General features: G+C 40.9%; 1 protein-coding gene across 6 annotated transcripts in view; it reads right to left on the bottom strand.

Moving 5' to 3' along the window:
- SYCP2L (synaptonemal complex protein 2 like) overlaps positions 1-18,598 on the bottom strand; it is a 58,499-nt gene that overhangs the window by 17,881 nt on the left and 22,020 nt on the right. For 3 of the 6 annotated variants that reach the window (XM_074348092.1, XM_074348093.1, XM_074348094.1), the window contains exons 17-25: positions 17,389-17,536; positions 16,750-16,799; positions 14,707-14,833; positions 13,572-13,645; positions 13,357-13,426; positions 4,883-4,984; positions 3,740-3,843; positions 2,812-2,903; positions 97-196 (exon numbers count right to left, since the gene is read on the bottom strand). In XM_074348092.1, coding sequence (XP_074204193.1) covers positions 97-196; positions 2,812-2,903; positions 3,740-3,843; positions 4,883-4,984; positions 13,357-13,426; positions 13,572-13,645; positions 14,707-14,833; positions 16,750-16,799; positions 17,389-17,536 — 867 coding nt within the window. Of the gene's footprint in view, positions 1-96; positions 4,985-13,356; positions 13,427-13,571; positions 13,646-14,706; positions 14,834-16,749; positions 16,800-17,388; positions 17,537-18,598 lie in introns of those variants that run through there. The other 3 variants (XM_074348097.1, XM_074348096.1, XM_074348095.1) reach the window with 3 other exon arrangements.

Here is an 18,598-nt window from a genome sequence, read left to right as displayed (position 1 = left end):
AAAGGTTGGCTGGTTGGATGAAGAAATTAGCAGTTATTCCACCCTGGAACAGAGCCCCTTAAGTCACAGAGAATGTTCCAAACAAGAGGAACTTACCAGAACATTCTCCTCAAGGCGTTTCAGATCCTGAATATCCTTCTCAAGACTGCTCAGCTCTTGAAGAACAAAATCGTGAAACTCTTCTAGTTTACTCATTCTGATAAATATAAAAGCCACAAATTTCATTGGGGCAGCTTGGATGTGACAAACGACACTCTTAATCTCTTATTGCAAGGATATTTCATATTCTTCCCTAGACATTTCTTGTCTTAAGAATATATGTCTACCATTTCTCCGATGAAGACATACAGATGGCCAAGAGGCACAGGAAAAGATGCTCAATACTGCTTATGGTCAGAGAAATGCAAATTAAAGTTACAACGAGGTATTACCCCACACCAGTCAGAATGGCCATCATTCAAAAGTCCACAAACCACAAATGATGGAGAGGCTGTGGAGAAAAACTGCTACTACTGATGCGAATGTAATCCGGAGCAGCCACTATGGAAACCAGTACGGAGATTAAAACGAAACTAAAAATAGAGCTACCATGCGATCTATAAATCCCACTCCTGGGGGCATGTATCTTGCGAAAACCTAAATTCGAAAAGATACATGCACCTCAATGTTCATAGCAGCACAATTTACAATAGCCAAGACACGGAAACACCCTGAATGTCCACTGACAGATGACTGGATAAAGAAGCCGTGGTATATTTATCCAATGGAATACTACTCGGACACAAAAGAATGAAATATTGCCTTTCTCAGCAACATGGATGGACCTAGAGATATCATATTAAGTAAGTCAGAGAAAGACAAATATCATATATCACTTAGATGCAGAATCTAAAAAAAATGACACAAATGAACTTACTTACAATTAGAGACTCACAGACATAGAAAACTTAAGGGGAAAGGCAGGGAGAGATAAATTAAGAGTTTGAGATTAGCAGATACAAACTACTATATACAAAATAAACAACAAACAAGGTCCTACTGGATAGTACAGGGAACTATATTCAGTAGCTTGTAATAACCTATAATGAAAAAGAATCTGAAACAGAATATTTATATGTATACCTGAATCACTATGCTGCACACTAGAAACTAACACATTGTAAATCAAATATACATCTCCCTTCTCAGCCCTCCCCTCCCCGCCTGCCCATCCTCACCCCCAGAAACATAACTATGCAAACTTTGCTTGAGCCTTTCAACAGAAGTCCAGAGACAACTGGCATTTCAAAAATCATTCTTAGTAGAGCAAAGGGGAGGTGACTCCAGGCATAGGGAGACTGAAGCCAGACTTGGCTAAAAGCCAAAACACCAATCACGGCTCCCCATCACCTCCCGCCTCCCCCCTGCCCCTCTTTCTCTTGCCTTCAGTTGGCCTTGAAATTGGCTGATAAACTCTCTTTCCACCTCTGCATCTGCAACCTGAAATTTCTAACAGTCGCTGTTCTGGGTCTAAACACCAAATAAACTGCTTATCTTCTCACTTGCTTATTTCTGCCTTCTCCGTTGGGCTGAAAGTCCCATGAAGGCAAAAAGCTCCTGCCCACTGCCTGCGGGCACTGAGCCCAGGACAGGCTCAGCGTGCGCTCACTGGATGGAAAGGGAGGTGAATGCATGCTCCCTACAAGGTGACAGGAGTTCCACAAGCCCAAAGTCCCTCACGGGCTGATTTCGAGAATCTAATGATTTTGCGTATATATAAAAGTTTGAAACAATTATAAATTGCTATTTGTGTTATGTGTTCCACCCTAAGAAACTTTCTACTTCAGTTAAGCAAACTGACCTCTCATTGATTTCCGCCCCCCTCCCTTCATTTATAGGCCATTCCCTCCCATGAGGAACAGCTTCCATCCTTGCCTTCCCTGTACCAGGCAAAGCTGTGTATCCAGAACCTCACTCCAGACGCACTTCCGCTGCAATCACTGAATTAATCACAACAGAAACCCACCTCTCTATTCAACCCCTTCTCACTCCACATCTGTCTGAAATCTTGGCACCTTTGTGCTTCCTGCTACATGGACCTAGGGGTGTGTTTGTGCACGTGTTTGTGTGTGTGTGTGTGCACATGTTAAGTGTAGCAAAATATACATAGAATGTACCCCTGAAACCATTTTTAAGTGTAAAGTTCAGTGGCATTAAGAACTCAGTGTCGTCCAACCATCACCTCTCTTCATTTGCAGAACTGTTCCACTCTCCCAAACAGAAACTCTGCTGATTAAACAAGCTCTTCCCCCTCCCTCAACCCCTGGGAACCTCTATTCTACTTTCCAGCTCCATGAATTTGCCTATTCCAGGTACTTCCTATAATAGGATCATATAATACTTTTCCTTTTGGATCTGGATGATTTCACTGAGCTTAAGGTCCCCAGGTTCATCCACGTTGTAACACGGGTCAGAATTTTCCTCCTTTTTAAGGTGACTAACATCCCACTGTACGTATATACCATACACCATTTACCCAGCATTTTTTTTACATATATATCCGCGCTCATTGTCTTCACAATTGGACTATGCATTTTCTAAGAATGGTATTTCAGGATCATACAATGGAAGACCAACTAGAGGCTTAAGGAGGCTCTTATTTCAATCCCTCATTGTACAAATGAGAAACCAGAAACCCAGCAAAGTCAAGCAATTTATCAAACCTCACCTCGGCTCAAGCTTCCACTCATGGTCCCGCACAACAGTCAGGAGACAAAGGCGGTTTGCCAAGGATCAGCCTTCCATGAACTTGTTTTGAAACCCAACACTTACCTGCACTGATGGATCTGGTTTAAAAGTTTCATTAGGCAATCTGGCGCTTGCTTTGTATTTTTTGAATAAAGTGGGCTCCTTCTGTACCTAAGCTAAATCATAACAATAACAAAATCAGCACATTTGGGTTAAACATAACGACATACATTGGGTGCCGGCTTTGTCCTAAAAGGATGCTGCCAGCACATAATACAGTGAACATTATCACTAATGAATTGTGACCAGGCACCGTAACACACACTTCATGTGTTACCCCAGGTTCCGTACCAATAAAGAACAATGCTATTGATACAGACTGACTATCGTGAACAAATTTCCATTATAAATTAGCTACATCAGTACTACAGGAAGTAAGACTGGAGATCTTCCAAGTTAGCTAAACGAGTGTATGTTAGGTAAGATACTTTTCTCAAAAGTGCTAATAAGTAACTCATTAGGGATTTAGAAACAATAGGATAAAATGGAGGGGATGGAAATGGTTTCAAAGTTCATCTTGCAGTCAACGTTTTGTGGCACCCGTATGTGCAGGGTCTCAAAGATCTGCCACCACTCAGCTGACCATCCGCCCAAGTCACCTCTCTCCTCCACACGGTGCCCCCTCCTCCCCTTCCTTGTATATCACTGTGACCAAACCATTGCTTCCTGGTTTCTGGATTTCTGAGAATGCAATCAACACAACCAAACCATGAGTCTGCTTTGCACGTAGGTACCTCTGGTCCCACTGCAGCAAACGGACATGGAATAGCTTATAAAAACAAACCACAGTTCACAACGGCACTGAAGTCTGTGACCACAGCTAAGACAAACATACCTCCCCAGGGACTCAGGGACACCTTCACACAGGAAGGGTAACAACGGTATTGACGAACAGGAACTGGTCACTACAAATGCCTAACGAGCTGGCTGCTGCTTCTTAGTGGACCATTACCTCGTATTTTCTTTTCAGTTCTCTCGTGAAGTTTTCAAAGGTTGTGATCATTGCAGAACCTTTCGAGTTCTCCTGCGTAACTATTAGGGATGAAGTAGGAATGCCTTCCAAACAAGAAGAACAGAACAGTAAATAAAACCGACTAAGGGCTCCGAGTACATGTGCTCGGTCCACCAGCTGCCCAGAGGATGGACAGCCAGAGGCACAGACCTGACCCACAGGAGCCCCACCGGCTGCCCGGCTGTGACTGCAGCAGGACCGCAGTGGCCGGGCCCCACCAGGCCAGCTTGAGCAAACGCTTCATGTCACTTCCCACCCAAACTCACACTCTGGCAAGTGCTCATTTCACCCAAACGTTCCCAGTGCTTTAAATAAGAGCACCCGCTAGCACATCTAAGAAGCAGACCCGGGTGTTGTAAGAGGTTTGCAGGAGGACGTGATGGGTGGGGCGTCTCCAGGGGCAATGCTGGCAGAACAGCTTCTGGGTACCAGAAGTTTTCGGAGGGCTCACGAGGGGTCTGGCACTGTTCTAAGGGATTTGTACTTATCAAGTCTGTGAATCCTCACAAAATCCAAGTGAAGCTGGCACTGTCATCGTCCACATTTAACAGAGAGATCACATAACTGGTCCAAGTTCACACCCACAGCTCCAGGGTTGGAACACAGGCTGTCTGGCTCTTAACCACCTCCTCCTAGTCCCTCCAGGCTTCCAAATCTGCCTCCTTGGAGCCTCCTGCTTCACTACAGTGGCATCGCTCACCCAGAAGGCCATCCTCACATATGCAGACATTTCGGATCACTCTCTTTTATTTGTACAGAGCGAATATTTCTAACACAAAAATTTAGCTGATCACCATCAACTAAAGCAGAGACCTATACGTTTAAGAACACTTGGGCCCTGAAAATGGCCACGAAGAGTTAAAAGGCAGAAACTAAAACGTCAGAAGGAGAGAGAGTGCTTGGTTTTATCCACAATCTGTGTAACAATTTACCCGTCTCTGAAAGGACAAAATACTTAGTTTTTCGGGTCCTGCAGCTACAATGACCTTAAAACTAACTCCCTTGTAACTCATGTGGGGACATTCAGAGCTGAGACAGTTGTCACGTTTGCACCTGACCTGCTGGCTGGGTGCACAGTGTTACCTGCCAAGTTGGTTTCTTCTGCTGCTGAGGACAGGGATCCTGGACCGTGACTGTCCTCCAGTCTCGACTGTTTCCACTTGGCAGAACGACCCTCCGATTGGTCTGAAGGCAAGCACAGCACAGTAATAAACACACACACCTTTCTCTGGTCCCAAATTTATCTTGCCCTCTCTTCACCCAGGGTTAATGGCCAGCCCTGATGCACAGCAATTGAGACTTGTTCCCTGCTTGTTACTAATCGCTCATTTAAGGGACACCCTGCTTAGCAGGATATAGACTGACTCAAATGAAAAGCAGTGATGGTTGGTGTCAAAAACGCTTTCAGGGCTCTGGGCTAAAGGGCGAACTGGCAAGGTTTCCTGACCTGCCAGCTTTTGGAAGCTCATGGGATCACCCTGCAGAGGGCGCCACCTGCCGATTACACTGGCACTTCAGTGCTGTCCTGAGGGCGCCTCCTAAGTGGGTCAAGTTCATTCCTCAACAACTCAGGTGACTCTGAGAGCCTCCGCTGATGAGATTTAATAAAAAGATTATCTTTTGTTTTTCTTTCTAATTTAAATGGCTGTCCTTTTTTCTCCTTTTCATTTACTTTTTTTAATGGAGGTACTGGGGATTGAACTCAGGACCTTGTGCATGCTAATCCTGCCCCTCAAATTCTCTTTTCAACTTAGCAGTTACTAAATATTTTTTTTTTAAAAAATTGAAGTATAGTTCATGTACAGTGTTTATAAGTTACAGGTGTACAACAGTGATTCCATTTTTCAAGGTTATACTCCATTCACAGTTACTGTAAAATGTTGGCCATGTTCCCCGTGTTGTACAATATACCCTTGTGGCTTATTTTATATTCAATGGTTTGTCAGACTCACAGATACAGAGAACAAACTAGTGGTTACCAGTGGGGAGAGGGAAGGAGGAGGGTCAGTTTAGAGGTAGCGGAGAAAGAGGAACAAATAGTTTCTATTTTGATGTTCAGTTTCACCCCCAACAAGTCCTCACCCCATCTGGGCCCTCCCAGCCCTATCAATGGCATCGCATCATTGTCAGCAGTGCCCTAGCCTCAGGCCTGACCCCTGTTTTTCTTTTTGGTCTCCTTCTCTTCCATCTTCAAGGCCTGAGGTTCTGCCTACAGAAGGCACCTGTCCCAGGCCACCTCCCTGGAGGACCTCATCAGCTCCATACCTTCAGCTGTCCTCTCCACAGTCTCTCTCTTGTCTGAGCTCTCTCAAACAGCAACCTTGTGTTTCCATCTGAGAACCCACTCTTTTCTCTTCCTCCCCACCCACATCACTCTTTGTTCCCCATCCACTGAGCCCCTGCGCGCACGTGCACACACACACACACACACGTAGCTGAGAAGCCATCTGCTCTTCCCCCTTTCCTCACATATCCAGCTAGTCACTATAGATTTTCCCCTGAAAGTTCTGGAATTGAACTTCATGAGTTCACTCAGTGAATCCTGGAGTGTTACTCTGAGCAGGGAGCTGGGCAATATGGTGAGTTTCTCCTTCCGCAGGAGCAGGTTGCTCTGCCCTGGTCTCCCTGCAGCCCCTCAGGCTCTTGGGCACATTCTCACCTCAGGGCCTTTGCACTTGCTGCTCCTCCAGCTTGCATCCTCCGCCTCCCCCCTACATATCTACACTAAGGTGTCCTCTGGCCATCCAAACTACAACTTCAGTGGGAGGGTAGAGCTCAGTGGTAGGGTGCATGCTTAACATGCATGAGGTCCTGATTTCAATCCTCAGTACCACTATTAAATAAATGAAAAAATAAATGAACCTAATTACCTACCCCCCTCAAAGAAACGGCAAACTAAAATTTCAACTTCCCAACTTTTAAATCCCCTTCTCTGCTTAATTTTTTCTTAGCATTTATCACAGGGTAATATACTATAATATGTCTCCCCTACTGGAAGGTAAGGTCCAGTGAAGGCAGGTGTGCTGTCTGTTTTGTTCACCAGAATATCTAACATGTAGACAAGTGCATGGTAGACATTCAGCAGACGTTCACTGAATGAATAAATAAATAAATGCTGCAGAATATTCTAAAAGAGGATCTTAGTAAAACAGGAATTTATTCTAATTATCTTATACTATCAGTGAGGGAAGAGCTACAGGAATATCAAAACTATTAGAGACCCAAGTATCTACTGCATAAATAGTAAGTAGAAATTAGTAAAATTTAGCATTTTGAGACTTGCTGAAGGTACCTTTTGGGAGGAACTGTAAATATACTCATTTTTTAGAAACAGCACCACAGCAGGAAATACCAGTCATAAATATCAAGGTGACAAAAGGAAAAGAAAAATAATTTTGCTGTTAGAATTATGCAAAGTAGAGAATAGTCAGTGTTAAAATAGTTCACACTCTGTGGTAAAATAGAAGATACATTTTTTAAGAAAAATGAATAACTTAGATTATTTTCTATTAAAGGACAAAAAAGAAATAGCTAAACAAGGGAGGTATAAAACAAGACTGAGAGAAAAGGATGATCAAAAGCAGAACGAACTAAATTAATATCAGACATATAGATAAAATGAGCTGAATACATGAATACATGACCTTCACTTAGTTGGTTTGCTATAATAGAATTTTCATAAACTAAAAACTTCATTAGAGATCACACTCCTACTCTGAACTTTGAAAAGAACCCACATCCAGCCTCTCTGTAATAAAAAAAACAAATAAAATGAAAAGCATAAAAAATATTCTCAGCTTTGAGAGGGGCCACTGTCTGTTTCTCCTCACTGCTCTTAGATTTAGGTGTGTTCGTTTGTTTGCAAAGCATGGATGGGTATTTCTAGGGAGTTGCCCTGTTTCAAAGCTAAATGGTTTCTTAAATCAAAGAAAAGAATCCAGGCACAGCACGGCCCTCTTCCAGCCACAAAAGAAACAGCACTGATGCTTGACTCTCACATGGTGTCTATACCCTCATCGTGGCCCAAAGAAACCACTTAGAGAGGATTTCAGCTATCCCAATTTGGGCAACTACATCTCTTTACATCTCTTTCCTTGCTGCTCCTTCTAGATTCTTAAAATTTTCTCTTCTGACAACATATTTGCAGCCATAGCTCAAAGCATGGCCTTGAATTTCCATTTATCATGTTCATGAACCACTAGTGGAAAAGCAGGGCACCTGCTGGCACAGATAACAGGTACCTTCTATGGAGAGAGGAATCCAGGAACACTGCATAAATAACCTTGTTACCCCTTGAATGAGTTGCTTGGAATTTGTGATCAATTTACAGGGATCATTCAGATGGACCACGTGGGAGATAAGGAAGTAACCTGGCATATAAAAGCCTTTATGAGGGGGACATCTTATAAATGTCCTGAAACAAAGGAATGGCTCTCAGAGGGAAGAGGCTCCTCTAGAGAAACTGAAGCATTTGTTAAAGGCTGCAGGTCCTAAGCGATGCAGTTGCCTCGGGCGTTTCCATGGTAACTGCATGCCTCTTTTAACCGGGACTTTTTGACATTCTCAGAAAGGAGTTCAAACCAGGTACACAGAGCACTTCAGAAATGAACACGCACACCGTGGCTGAAAGTAAAGTGATTGCAAATGAACGCTAACTCTGTTGGTTTGCTGGTGGCTGGCAGAGGGGCTACGGGCTTGCTTGTGAACACGGCCGCCTCCATTTCTGTGAAGATTGAAGACTTTTGCAATCTGAGGGGCCTCTGAACCTATCTGGGGTGGCCTATTGGGCACAGGTCGCAGTGAGTAATTTGGTGTCCACACTGCATTGATACACTCGTACTTCTGATGAAACAATTTTTAGTGCTACACAGAACCCAGCCCTATGGTTAACAGCCAACTTCTCCTGAGTTAAGGCATTTTAAAAAATCTTACTCTGAAGTGACACCCTGTGGCCTAAAATGATAAAGGCCAACAGCCTTCACTGGGGCAAGAATAGTCGTCTTTACCAAAATATCCTTCCTGTGGAAGCCTGTTGCCAGGACCAATTTCTTTGTTTTTCCTACCAATGTGTACTATGCTGAGAATAAAAAAAAATAAAGACAGTCTTTATTGCTGAATTTCTTAGTCTTACAAGGACTACTGAAATATCTTTTGTCTGGATTACTGCATTTTAAAAATCAGTAAATCAATTAATAATAAATCCTTATTTGTGACTAAGCATCAATAACTGTTCAAATATGGAATTATGCAGGTTCAGCACGAAAGGACAGTGTTTTCTAAGTTTCTTAGTCTGGTCCCCTAGCAAAGATTTATTGGATGGTTCTACATGCCAGGCACCATACTAGGCATTCCTGGCTTCGTTGTTTCATTCAGTGCTATCTTCCTGACTCACTCCCAATTCCTCGGGCCTCTCCAAGAAGGCACATGAGGGCAAAATGCAAAACCATGAGTGATTATCCTGTTTGCTTACCGTTCTGGGAGCACAGTACATCCAAAGTTCCAGAGGAAACATTAAAACACGAGTTGATGAGAAAAATGGCTGAAGAGGAATTCTCTACTGTCTTCCCCACAAAGGATACTGATTTTGAAAATCACCTACTGACAAAAGTGCCTTTGTGGAATTTTGGGAGCCCAGTGGGGAAGTTCTAGCACACTGTTGGAAGGGAAAAAAATCCAAGATTGGACGCACTGAGGAGGGTAACAAGGACAGTTTCACATCAACACTTGCTCAAGGCAGCAGAGCCCAGGACCAAGAGAGAACTTTGCAGCCCATGATTTCTCCTGTGGGGGGAGGTGAGAGTGTCTGGGCAGTTTCCCCAGCTGTGTGGGACCCTGCCAAAGAAAACCACTTTTTTCTCGCCCCATCCAGAATACTGAGGTATGCTACGCAAATGAGGGGTGGGGAAGGACCAGGAGAACAACATCCAGGGTTCTCAGAGAGCACCAAAGGGATGCAGAGCCTACTAACTGCTTCACAGACTCCATTAAGAACCCTACTCATGAGCTGGGGAGGCCTCACCTATGGATCCGCCTCTCCCCGCCAAATGGCCCAAGGACACTGCAAACAACCGTCTGCCTCATCCACACACCACGCCACCCTATGGTTGGCTTACTCTGCACACCCCCACAAGGGCACGGACTCTGACCCTTCGCAGACAGGCAGCCAGCCCTATTCACCAGGACTGGGAGTAAGCACACAAGACTGAACATTCACCACTGCAGCAACAGGAGGCTGCCAGCACCTGGTCTGGCTGTGCAGATTCCGAGAAAGCATGCAATCTTAAGAGGTCCCCCATAAAAAGAAGATAAGTGGGGAGCAGGCATATCCATAGAAAAGGTCTGAGAAGGCTTCAGAATCCCTGGGAGACAAAAGGTATTTCTCTCCTGAAGCCAGTCAGTAAAGACTAAAAGGAGGTGACTGCTTCTTCAAATATGAAGACAGCAATGCAAAACTTCAGGGAACACGAAGACTCAAGGAAACTTGACACTGCCAAAAACCCACAGTAGTTTTACAGTAACTGACCCCCACAAAAAGTGGAGGTCTGTGATTTGCCTAAGAAAGAAAGCAAAATAATTGCCTTTAAGATGTGCGATAAGCTACAAGAACACAAAGACAATTCAACAAAATCAGGCAAACAATAAGCCAACAAAGTGAGAGGTTTAATAGACAGGAAGCACAAAAAAGAACCAACAAATTCTGGAGCTAAAGAATACAAAAGTGGAGTAAAAAAATCCAATAATAGAGAATATCAAAAGCAGATCTGATCCAGCAAAAGAAAGAATCTGAGATGTCAACGACAGATCATTTATCCAAACTATCCACTCAAAGGAGAACGAAGAAAAAATAATAGAGTAAGAGAGCCTATATGAATTAATGTGATAGCACTGACAGAAACAAACTATGCCACTAATAGATACCCCTAATAGAAATAATTCATTGAAACAGAAAAAACAATCCTAAAATTTGTATGGAACCGTAAGACTTCAAGTAGCCAAAGCAACCCTGAGAAAGAAGAACAAAGCTGGAGGCATCAAGTTTCCTGATCTCAAACTACATTAGAAAGCTTTAATAATCAAAACAGCACATTATTGGCACAAAAACAGACCCATAGATCAATGGAACAGAACAGAGAGCCCAGAAATAAACCCATGCATATATGATCAATTAATTTACAACAAAGGAGCCAAGAGTATATAATGGAGAAAAACAGTCTCTTCAATAAAAGGTGTTAGGAAACTATGACAGCCACATGTAAAAGAATGAAACCGGACCACTAACATCAAACATGAAAATTAACTCAAATGAATTAAAGACTTGCATATAAGACTTGAAACCATAAAACTCCTAGAAGAAAACACAGGCAGCGAGCTCCATGACAGCTGTCTTCCCAATCATTTTTTTTGGATTTGACACCACAAGCAAAGGCAACAAAAACAAAAATAAATAAGTGGGACTACACCAAGCTTCTTCTGTACAAGAAAAAAAAAAAATAAACAAAATGAGAAACCAACCTACAAAACAGAAGAAAATATTTGCAAATTGTACATCTGATAAAGGGTTAATATCCAAAATATATAAAGAACTCACATAACTCACTGGCCAAAAAAAAAAAAAATCCAATTAAAAAGTGGGCAGAGAATCTGAGTAGGCATTTTCCCAAAAACATACAGGTGGCCAACAGGTACATGAAAAGGTGCTCAATAGCACTAATGATCAGAGAAGTGAAAATAAAAACCACAAGGAGATATCACCTCTATTTACTAGACTGCCTGTTAACAAAAGACAAGAGATAACAAGTGGTGGTGAAGATGTAGAGAAAATAAAACCCTCGTGCACTGTTAGTTGGAATGTAAATTTGTGTGGCCACTATGGAAAACAGTATGGAGGTTCTTAAAAACATTAAAAATAAAACTACCATATAATCTAGCAATTCCACGTCTTCATATTTAACAGAAGAAAAGAAAAACATTAACTCGGAATTATATGTGTCCCCCACCGCCAATGTTCATTGCAGTATTGTTTACTACAGCCAATACATGGAAGCAATATAAGTGCCCAATGATGGATGAATAATGAAAATGAAAATGAAAACACACAATGGAATATTATTCAGCAATAAAAAATAAAATCTTGCCATTTGTGACAACATGAATGGACTTTGAGGGCAAAATGCTAAGTGAAATAAGTCAAACAGAGAAAGACAAATACCATATGATCTCACTTATACGTGGAATCTAAAAGAAAAACAAAAAATAAAACCAAACTTTTAGGTACAGAGAATAGACTGGTGGTTGCCAGAGTTGATCTACCACTAGATCTGCTTTACAAATAATGTGGAAAGCAGTTTTTGTCAAAAGAAATGAAAAAACACTAATAGTAACATGAAAATATGAAACACCCTGGTAAAGGTAAGTCTATATTCAAATTCAGAATACTCTAATAATGTAATACAGTGATGTGTTAATCAACTCTAGAATAAAGGTCAAAGGATAAAAATATTTAAAATAAGTATAGCTATAATAATTTCTAATAGATACACAATATAAAAAGAGATAGATTATGAGATCTAAAACATAAAATGTGGGTGGGGAGAGAAAAATGGTAGAGTTTTGTATGTCATAAAAGTTAAGTTGTTATCAGCTTGAACTATATCTATAAAATGTTTTATGTAAGCCTCATGGTAACCACAAAGCAAAAGTCTATAGTAAATATATAAAAGATAAAGAAAAGGGAATCAAAGCATACCACTACAGAAAATCATCAACCACAAAAGAAAACAGCAAGAGAGGAAGAAATGAAAAGGACTATAAAACAGCCAGAAAACAATGAATACAAAGGCATTAGTCCTAACATTGCAATGATTACTTTAAATGTAAATGGATTAAATTCTCCAGTCAAACGGCACAGAGTGGCTAAATGGATAAAATAACAAGACCTAACTATATGCTGCTTACAGAAGACTAAACTCAGCTTTAAGGACACACGCAGGCTCAACGTGAAAGAATGGAGAAAAATATTCCATGCAACTGGAAACCAAAAGAAAGCAGGAATAGCTATGCTTCTACCAGACAAAATAGACCTGAAGTCAAAAAATGTTTAACAAGAGACAAAGAAGGTTATTATATAATGATAAAGGTTCAATTCATCAAGAAAACATAACAACTATAAATGTATATGCACCCAATATCAGAGCACCTAAATATTTTAAGGAAAAACTAACATCTGAAGGGAGAAAGTGACAACAGAACAATAATAGTTGGGGATTTCAGTACCTTCTGTGGGGCTGGTAAGGAGGCATGCTGATTGATGGGACTCCAGTCTCAGGATACACGCTTCTTGACACAGACAGTCTTGTTCCTGAGTGAAACCCCGTCCTCCTCCCCTTGACCTTCATGCATATTTGGAGCTGGTAAGCAGATCGCCCTGCTCTCTCCAAGGCCTGGCAATTGTCACTCCGTATAGTGACTGGATCTGCCTCAATTTGAGTAACAGCCTAGCCTGCCAAAATCGGATTAATTTTGCTTCATTCTGCAAAAACAGTTTAAAATCCTCTCACCTCTGTCCTCCGAGTTTTGCAGTTTATGTTTGAAGCTAGCACTTTTCATCGATGACTCTTGGGTCACAGTCTTTAAAAACATACACACACACACAAATACATGTATTTATGTCAAAATAAGAAACACATGGTGCTGTATTACCCCTTAAGAAGGAATAAACCAATATAATATTAATTCTGAAAAACCCGATGAATAACCAACAATTAAATAGTACCTTAGATACATTTCCTTCAACATCTGAATGCTCCAAGGAAGAAAGCTCGCTCAGTGGGTGAGGACTGTGAAGTTCTGAGTATTAGGGATAATGAAAAGTTTTCAGGGGATAAGCACACTGAGAAGAAACTGAGGCCATAAAATTTCAGTGTCAATCTACATATAAAATTTCACCATCCCCCACGCCCCCCAAAATGGACACAGCTCTAAAAAAGAAAAATCCCAAAACCAAGAAGTACTTTGGATCTTTCAGGGCACCCATGGGTATTAATTTTATAGGTCTGTGGATAAAATCAATAGCCACTTACCCCAACTGGATCAGTACCTTCAGCAGCTGCCCATCTGGCCCCAGATACATGACAAAGACTCTATCACCTCAACGTTGTGGTCCTTCTCTCTCCTCTCTTAGATTGGCTCCCTTTATTCCTCTTACTCACTAATGCTCTATTTTCCTCTCTCCTCTTTTCCTTTCCCTACTTCTTTTCTGCTGGTGGCAGCCAAGCTAAGAGGCTCCCAGTCATGTGCTTACTAAGCACCATTATGTGCCTGTCAATGTGCTAAAATGTAGAGTGATAAAGAGCAAAACAAAACCCCTAAAATTTAAATGATGCAGATCATTTTAATAAAATACAGGGGTGGGGGGGTGCGGTGAGATAAACCCTGTAGGTCAAGGGCTGGCAAACTCCAGGCCCTCAGGTCAAATCCAGTTTGACATCTGATTCTATAATAAAGTTTTATAGAAACACAGCCATGCCCATTGGTTTATGTCTTTTCTGTGGCTGATTTGGGGCTACATCTGCAGAGACGAATGGTTGCAACAGAAAGTACAGGGGCCATAAAGCAAAAATAATTACTATCTGGTCCTCTACAGAAAAGTTTACTGACCCCTGCAATAAATCATTATTTGAATTTCCTTGCTTCTTTAAAAGAGGAAGAACACAACAATTCTTGTGCATAAGCTGATCTCAAATGTTAAAACAAAATTAAGACACAATGAGGGCATAAAAGAGAAGAACAATCAATCACACTTTCACATTTTCTTCAATGGATATTAAAAGAAATATGTTTTGTTTTTTCAAACTACCTTTGTCAAAATATACTTTTTTTTCTACATGAATTGACAGAAAATCACATACCTGTTTTCTGGGCAGAATCTTCAGGAGTTAAAAAGGCAGAACTACTCTGAAATTTTGTTGGAATTTTTGGAGGTGTGGCATTTTTTTTTCTGGAGGTCTCTTTCCATAATGGTGTTAGAATTTTAGCCTAAAATATAGTATTTTTAAAGTGTTAACATTCACAACCACTCAAAACAACTTATCGAAACATTCTAAGACGTTTCCAATATCCTTTTAAAAAGTTTAAGTATTGGATATGCTCTATTCGAAAATAACCTCACTAAGACCGTAAGATCCCAAGGCTGGAAGCCCATTAGGGCATGTATCAATTGATAAACCTAACTCAAAGATGACTCTCAAAGTTCTCCAAGTGTGGTCCTGAACCAGAGCCTCGGCAACACGTGAGAATTTGATGGAAATGCAAATTCGCAGGCCCCACCTACAATGCACTCAATCAAAATCTCAGTCTGCATTTCAGCAAGCCATCCTGCTCATCCTGATCATCACTGAAGCCTGAGAGCCACTGTCTAAACCAGCAGTCAGCAAACTACAGCTCACTGCCTGTTCTTGTAAATAAAGTTTTATTAGAACACAACACACGGATTCTTTGAGTATTGTCCATGGCTACTTTCATGCTACAAGGGCAAAGGTGAGTGGTTGCTACAGAAATCATACAGCTTGAAAAGATGAAAATATTTACTATCTGGCCTTTTACAGAAAAGGTTTGCCAACTCCTGCTCTAAATTATTCTCTTAAACTCCAATACGGAGAAGTGAGTTTTAGATACCACTGTCTGTACAAAGTCAGCAGTGGCCTCACTGGACATCAGCTGGACTTCCTGTCAGTTGCATACCTTATGTTTATGGATTCTCAAAGCTTTGATGTTTCTTTGGTACCTAATTTTTTAAAGCTATATCATGCTAAAAACTGTTCTTCTGGCCTTTTTCTGATAACCCCTTATTTCAGGTTGAACTATTCAACAGATATTTAGGTACTTACCCATAGGTTTAAACTATAAGCTATCTCAGTCATTACAGAACATGAGAGTCCCTTAGATTCACAGAAGACAACACCCCCAGGCTGATGGAAGAAGGCAGGCGGTGGGGGAGGGCAGAGATCGAGCTACGATTAGAGCTCTGACCACAGTTATTTCTGTATGAGTAAGCAGGGTGCTGGTGATGTTCTCAGAATCCCACCAGCTGCCCTTAGAAAATTTCTAAACACTTGGCATCATAGTCTTTGGGGGGTGTGTGTGTGTGTGAATATATATATTTAATATATGTACACAATTATTATATATATGTCATGTATTATATATACATGATTACATATAATGTATAATGATCTGTATTACATAGAAAACATATATCATGTATATAGTGTATATATATATACACGCACACTCTCTCTATATATAAAATTTCATTTGACAACAAAAACCAACCCCTGAGAAAGGTAATCAAGCTAAAAACATGATAAATTAAGTTCTGAATTGGTCTGGAGGACACTAGTGTCCATGTTCTTAACTACTTCGCTATAAAACAAGGGTAACTGAAGAGAATCAACAGACTTTCAGGGCTTATTCATTGTTTACATAAACCTGAAGGCATTTCAACGACTTGCAAAAACAAAGATTTAAATGTTTAAATCATTGAAATCTTTGAGAGTAACATGTCAACAAACTGAAAACTAAAGGAAGAATTAAACCAAGAGATTTATTTTAAAATATAAATTCAAAGGAGGATACATTTGCAGGAAATCAGAATAGCCCAGGTTTTAAGCACTGTTGATAATAAACATCTTTCAACAAATTTGGAAACGATGAAAAAAGATTCTAAATCTTTATCCACGATTCATACTAAATGTTTATAAGTCTTTGAAGTTTCTATTGAAAGTGATTTATGAGTAAACCACTGATTTGTTATTCTTATATTTTGGACAGGAGTTTTGTTTATTTATTTATTTTTTTTTTGCCAAATACAGGTAGTTTTACCTGAAACTGATTAACTTGTTTCATGCTTTCATGGTTAAGAGCACACAGCAGGCCAGATAAAATTTACTTACTTGGTCTTTCTCAAGGTCACTGCCACTACTGAGAGGGAAAGGTGGCAAGACTAAAATGAAAGGGAGTAAGTATACACAATGGGTAAGTTTACTTATGAGAAATACAAAAATACACACCAGAAGCAACTCCCACTTCCCACAGCTTGCCGAAATGCCTCGCTCTCAAGAACTCTAATTGTTCTGCTTTGCTCATCACCCAACATGAACTCTCTGCTCCAGATCACATCCCTGGATGCTGCTTTCAGGTCCCTTAGTTTGCCCTTGTAGTTTTATGTAATTAGAATGCTTCCACGTCTCCACACCTCATCAAATCCTACGCTTTCCCTTGGATTAGCTGAAGCCCCACCCACCTCTTCCTGGAAGCTTTTCCTGAGGATTCCAGCTCATGTCGGATTCCTCTGAACGGAACTCCTTACTCCGTTCATCTGTAGCTCTTATTTAACAATTATTGGTCAGTTCCACACTCTTTTGTGCTGTTTCATGTACGTGCATTTTCCCTTCCCAATGTACTTGCATCAGAGAAGGAGAATTACATGATCACCTATCTCTTTGGTACCCGCTCCCATCACACACTGGAAAAGTAGTACCTACTGATGGATCTGAAAGGTGCCTGGAAAGAAAACACCCACCCAAACTTACTTCTGGCGCTATTTCTGGTTCTTTTCTTTTTCCTACTAGGATATGACTTTAGGGATTTCCTTTTTTGGTTACTGGTCCAGGACAGGTCACTGGTGCTAGTACTTGAATCTTGATTACTCTCTGAGAAGAGGTGTTTCCTATAGCTCAACTTACAAATGATAAATGAGAACTATTAAAAGGGCACTGGTACCATTTATGTACAATTAAATATATTACTACAAAGTTAGACAAAAGAGAAGTAACTCCTTCAAGAATCCTGGGCTCTCTTACAGAATACAAGAGCAAAACGATTATTTCATTTGTCAGTTCTCAACCAAGCTACTGTTATAAAAGATGACAAAATGCTCTCTCATCAAGTATCTGCAACTTAAGAGATGCTAGGGAACTGTCCAAAAGCTGATGCAGCTGATGTTTTACCAACACAAACTTCAAAATACTAACCCAAACAACAAAAGAAATTGTAAGAATTACTTTTGCAAAGACATGCTTGTCTATGTCCTAGAGGAGCTAAAATAAAACAAAGGGGTTTTCTATTTAAACCGTAAAGCATTTTGCAATTGAGCCTGGACTCCAAAATTTAGAGATTTAGGGCAAATTTAATTCTGTTTTGGTGGATTACTCAACTGTACATTGATGTTTATGTTTTAAAAGTCTGGTTTTTGATTACCTTTTATGAATGCTATGACAAATAAACGTGTATGCTCGATTTTAATACCGAATTTTTGACTTTAACAAAACACATACTCTGAACCCTGTCTGTTGTGCCCCTCCGGTGGGGGAGGCGGGGGCCCAGTCCTTAAACCACCAAGCCTCTAGAGGGCGCTCCATCATTCAGCTGGTAAGACAGTCTTATTTCAGGACAGGGAGGATTCTTACGAATCCAAACATACTAAGTGGTGACAATATCTGACAGTCTTCTCAAATATGAAACGGATCAGCTGGAGGATACACCCTGTGCTGAGAATGACAGCATGCAGACTCAGCCCCTGAGACCATCCTATGTCAGGGGCTGTGTCACCCTTGTTTATGTAACATGACCTGTAACTTTTGCGGGGGGTATTATTTTATTTAATGGAGCTACTAGGGTTGGACCTAGGACCTCGTGCATGCTAAGCAAGAGCTCTATCACTGAGCTAGAGCCTCTCCCTAACCCATAACTTTTAAGGTGGGTGATGGTGAACCATTGTTCTAAGGAATCCATTTTTGAAGA

This window comes from Camelus bactrianus, chromosome 20 (assembly GCF_048773025.1).
Source record: "Camelus bactrianus isolate YW-2024 breed Bactrian camel chromosome 20, ASM4877302v1, whole genome shotgun sequence".
NCBI classification, from domain to species: Eukaryota; Metazoa; Chordata; class Mammalia; order Artiodactyla; family Camelidae; genus Camelus; species Camelus bactrianus.
This window is presented reverse-complemented; position numbering and strand designations above follow the sequence as displayed.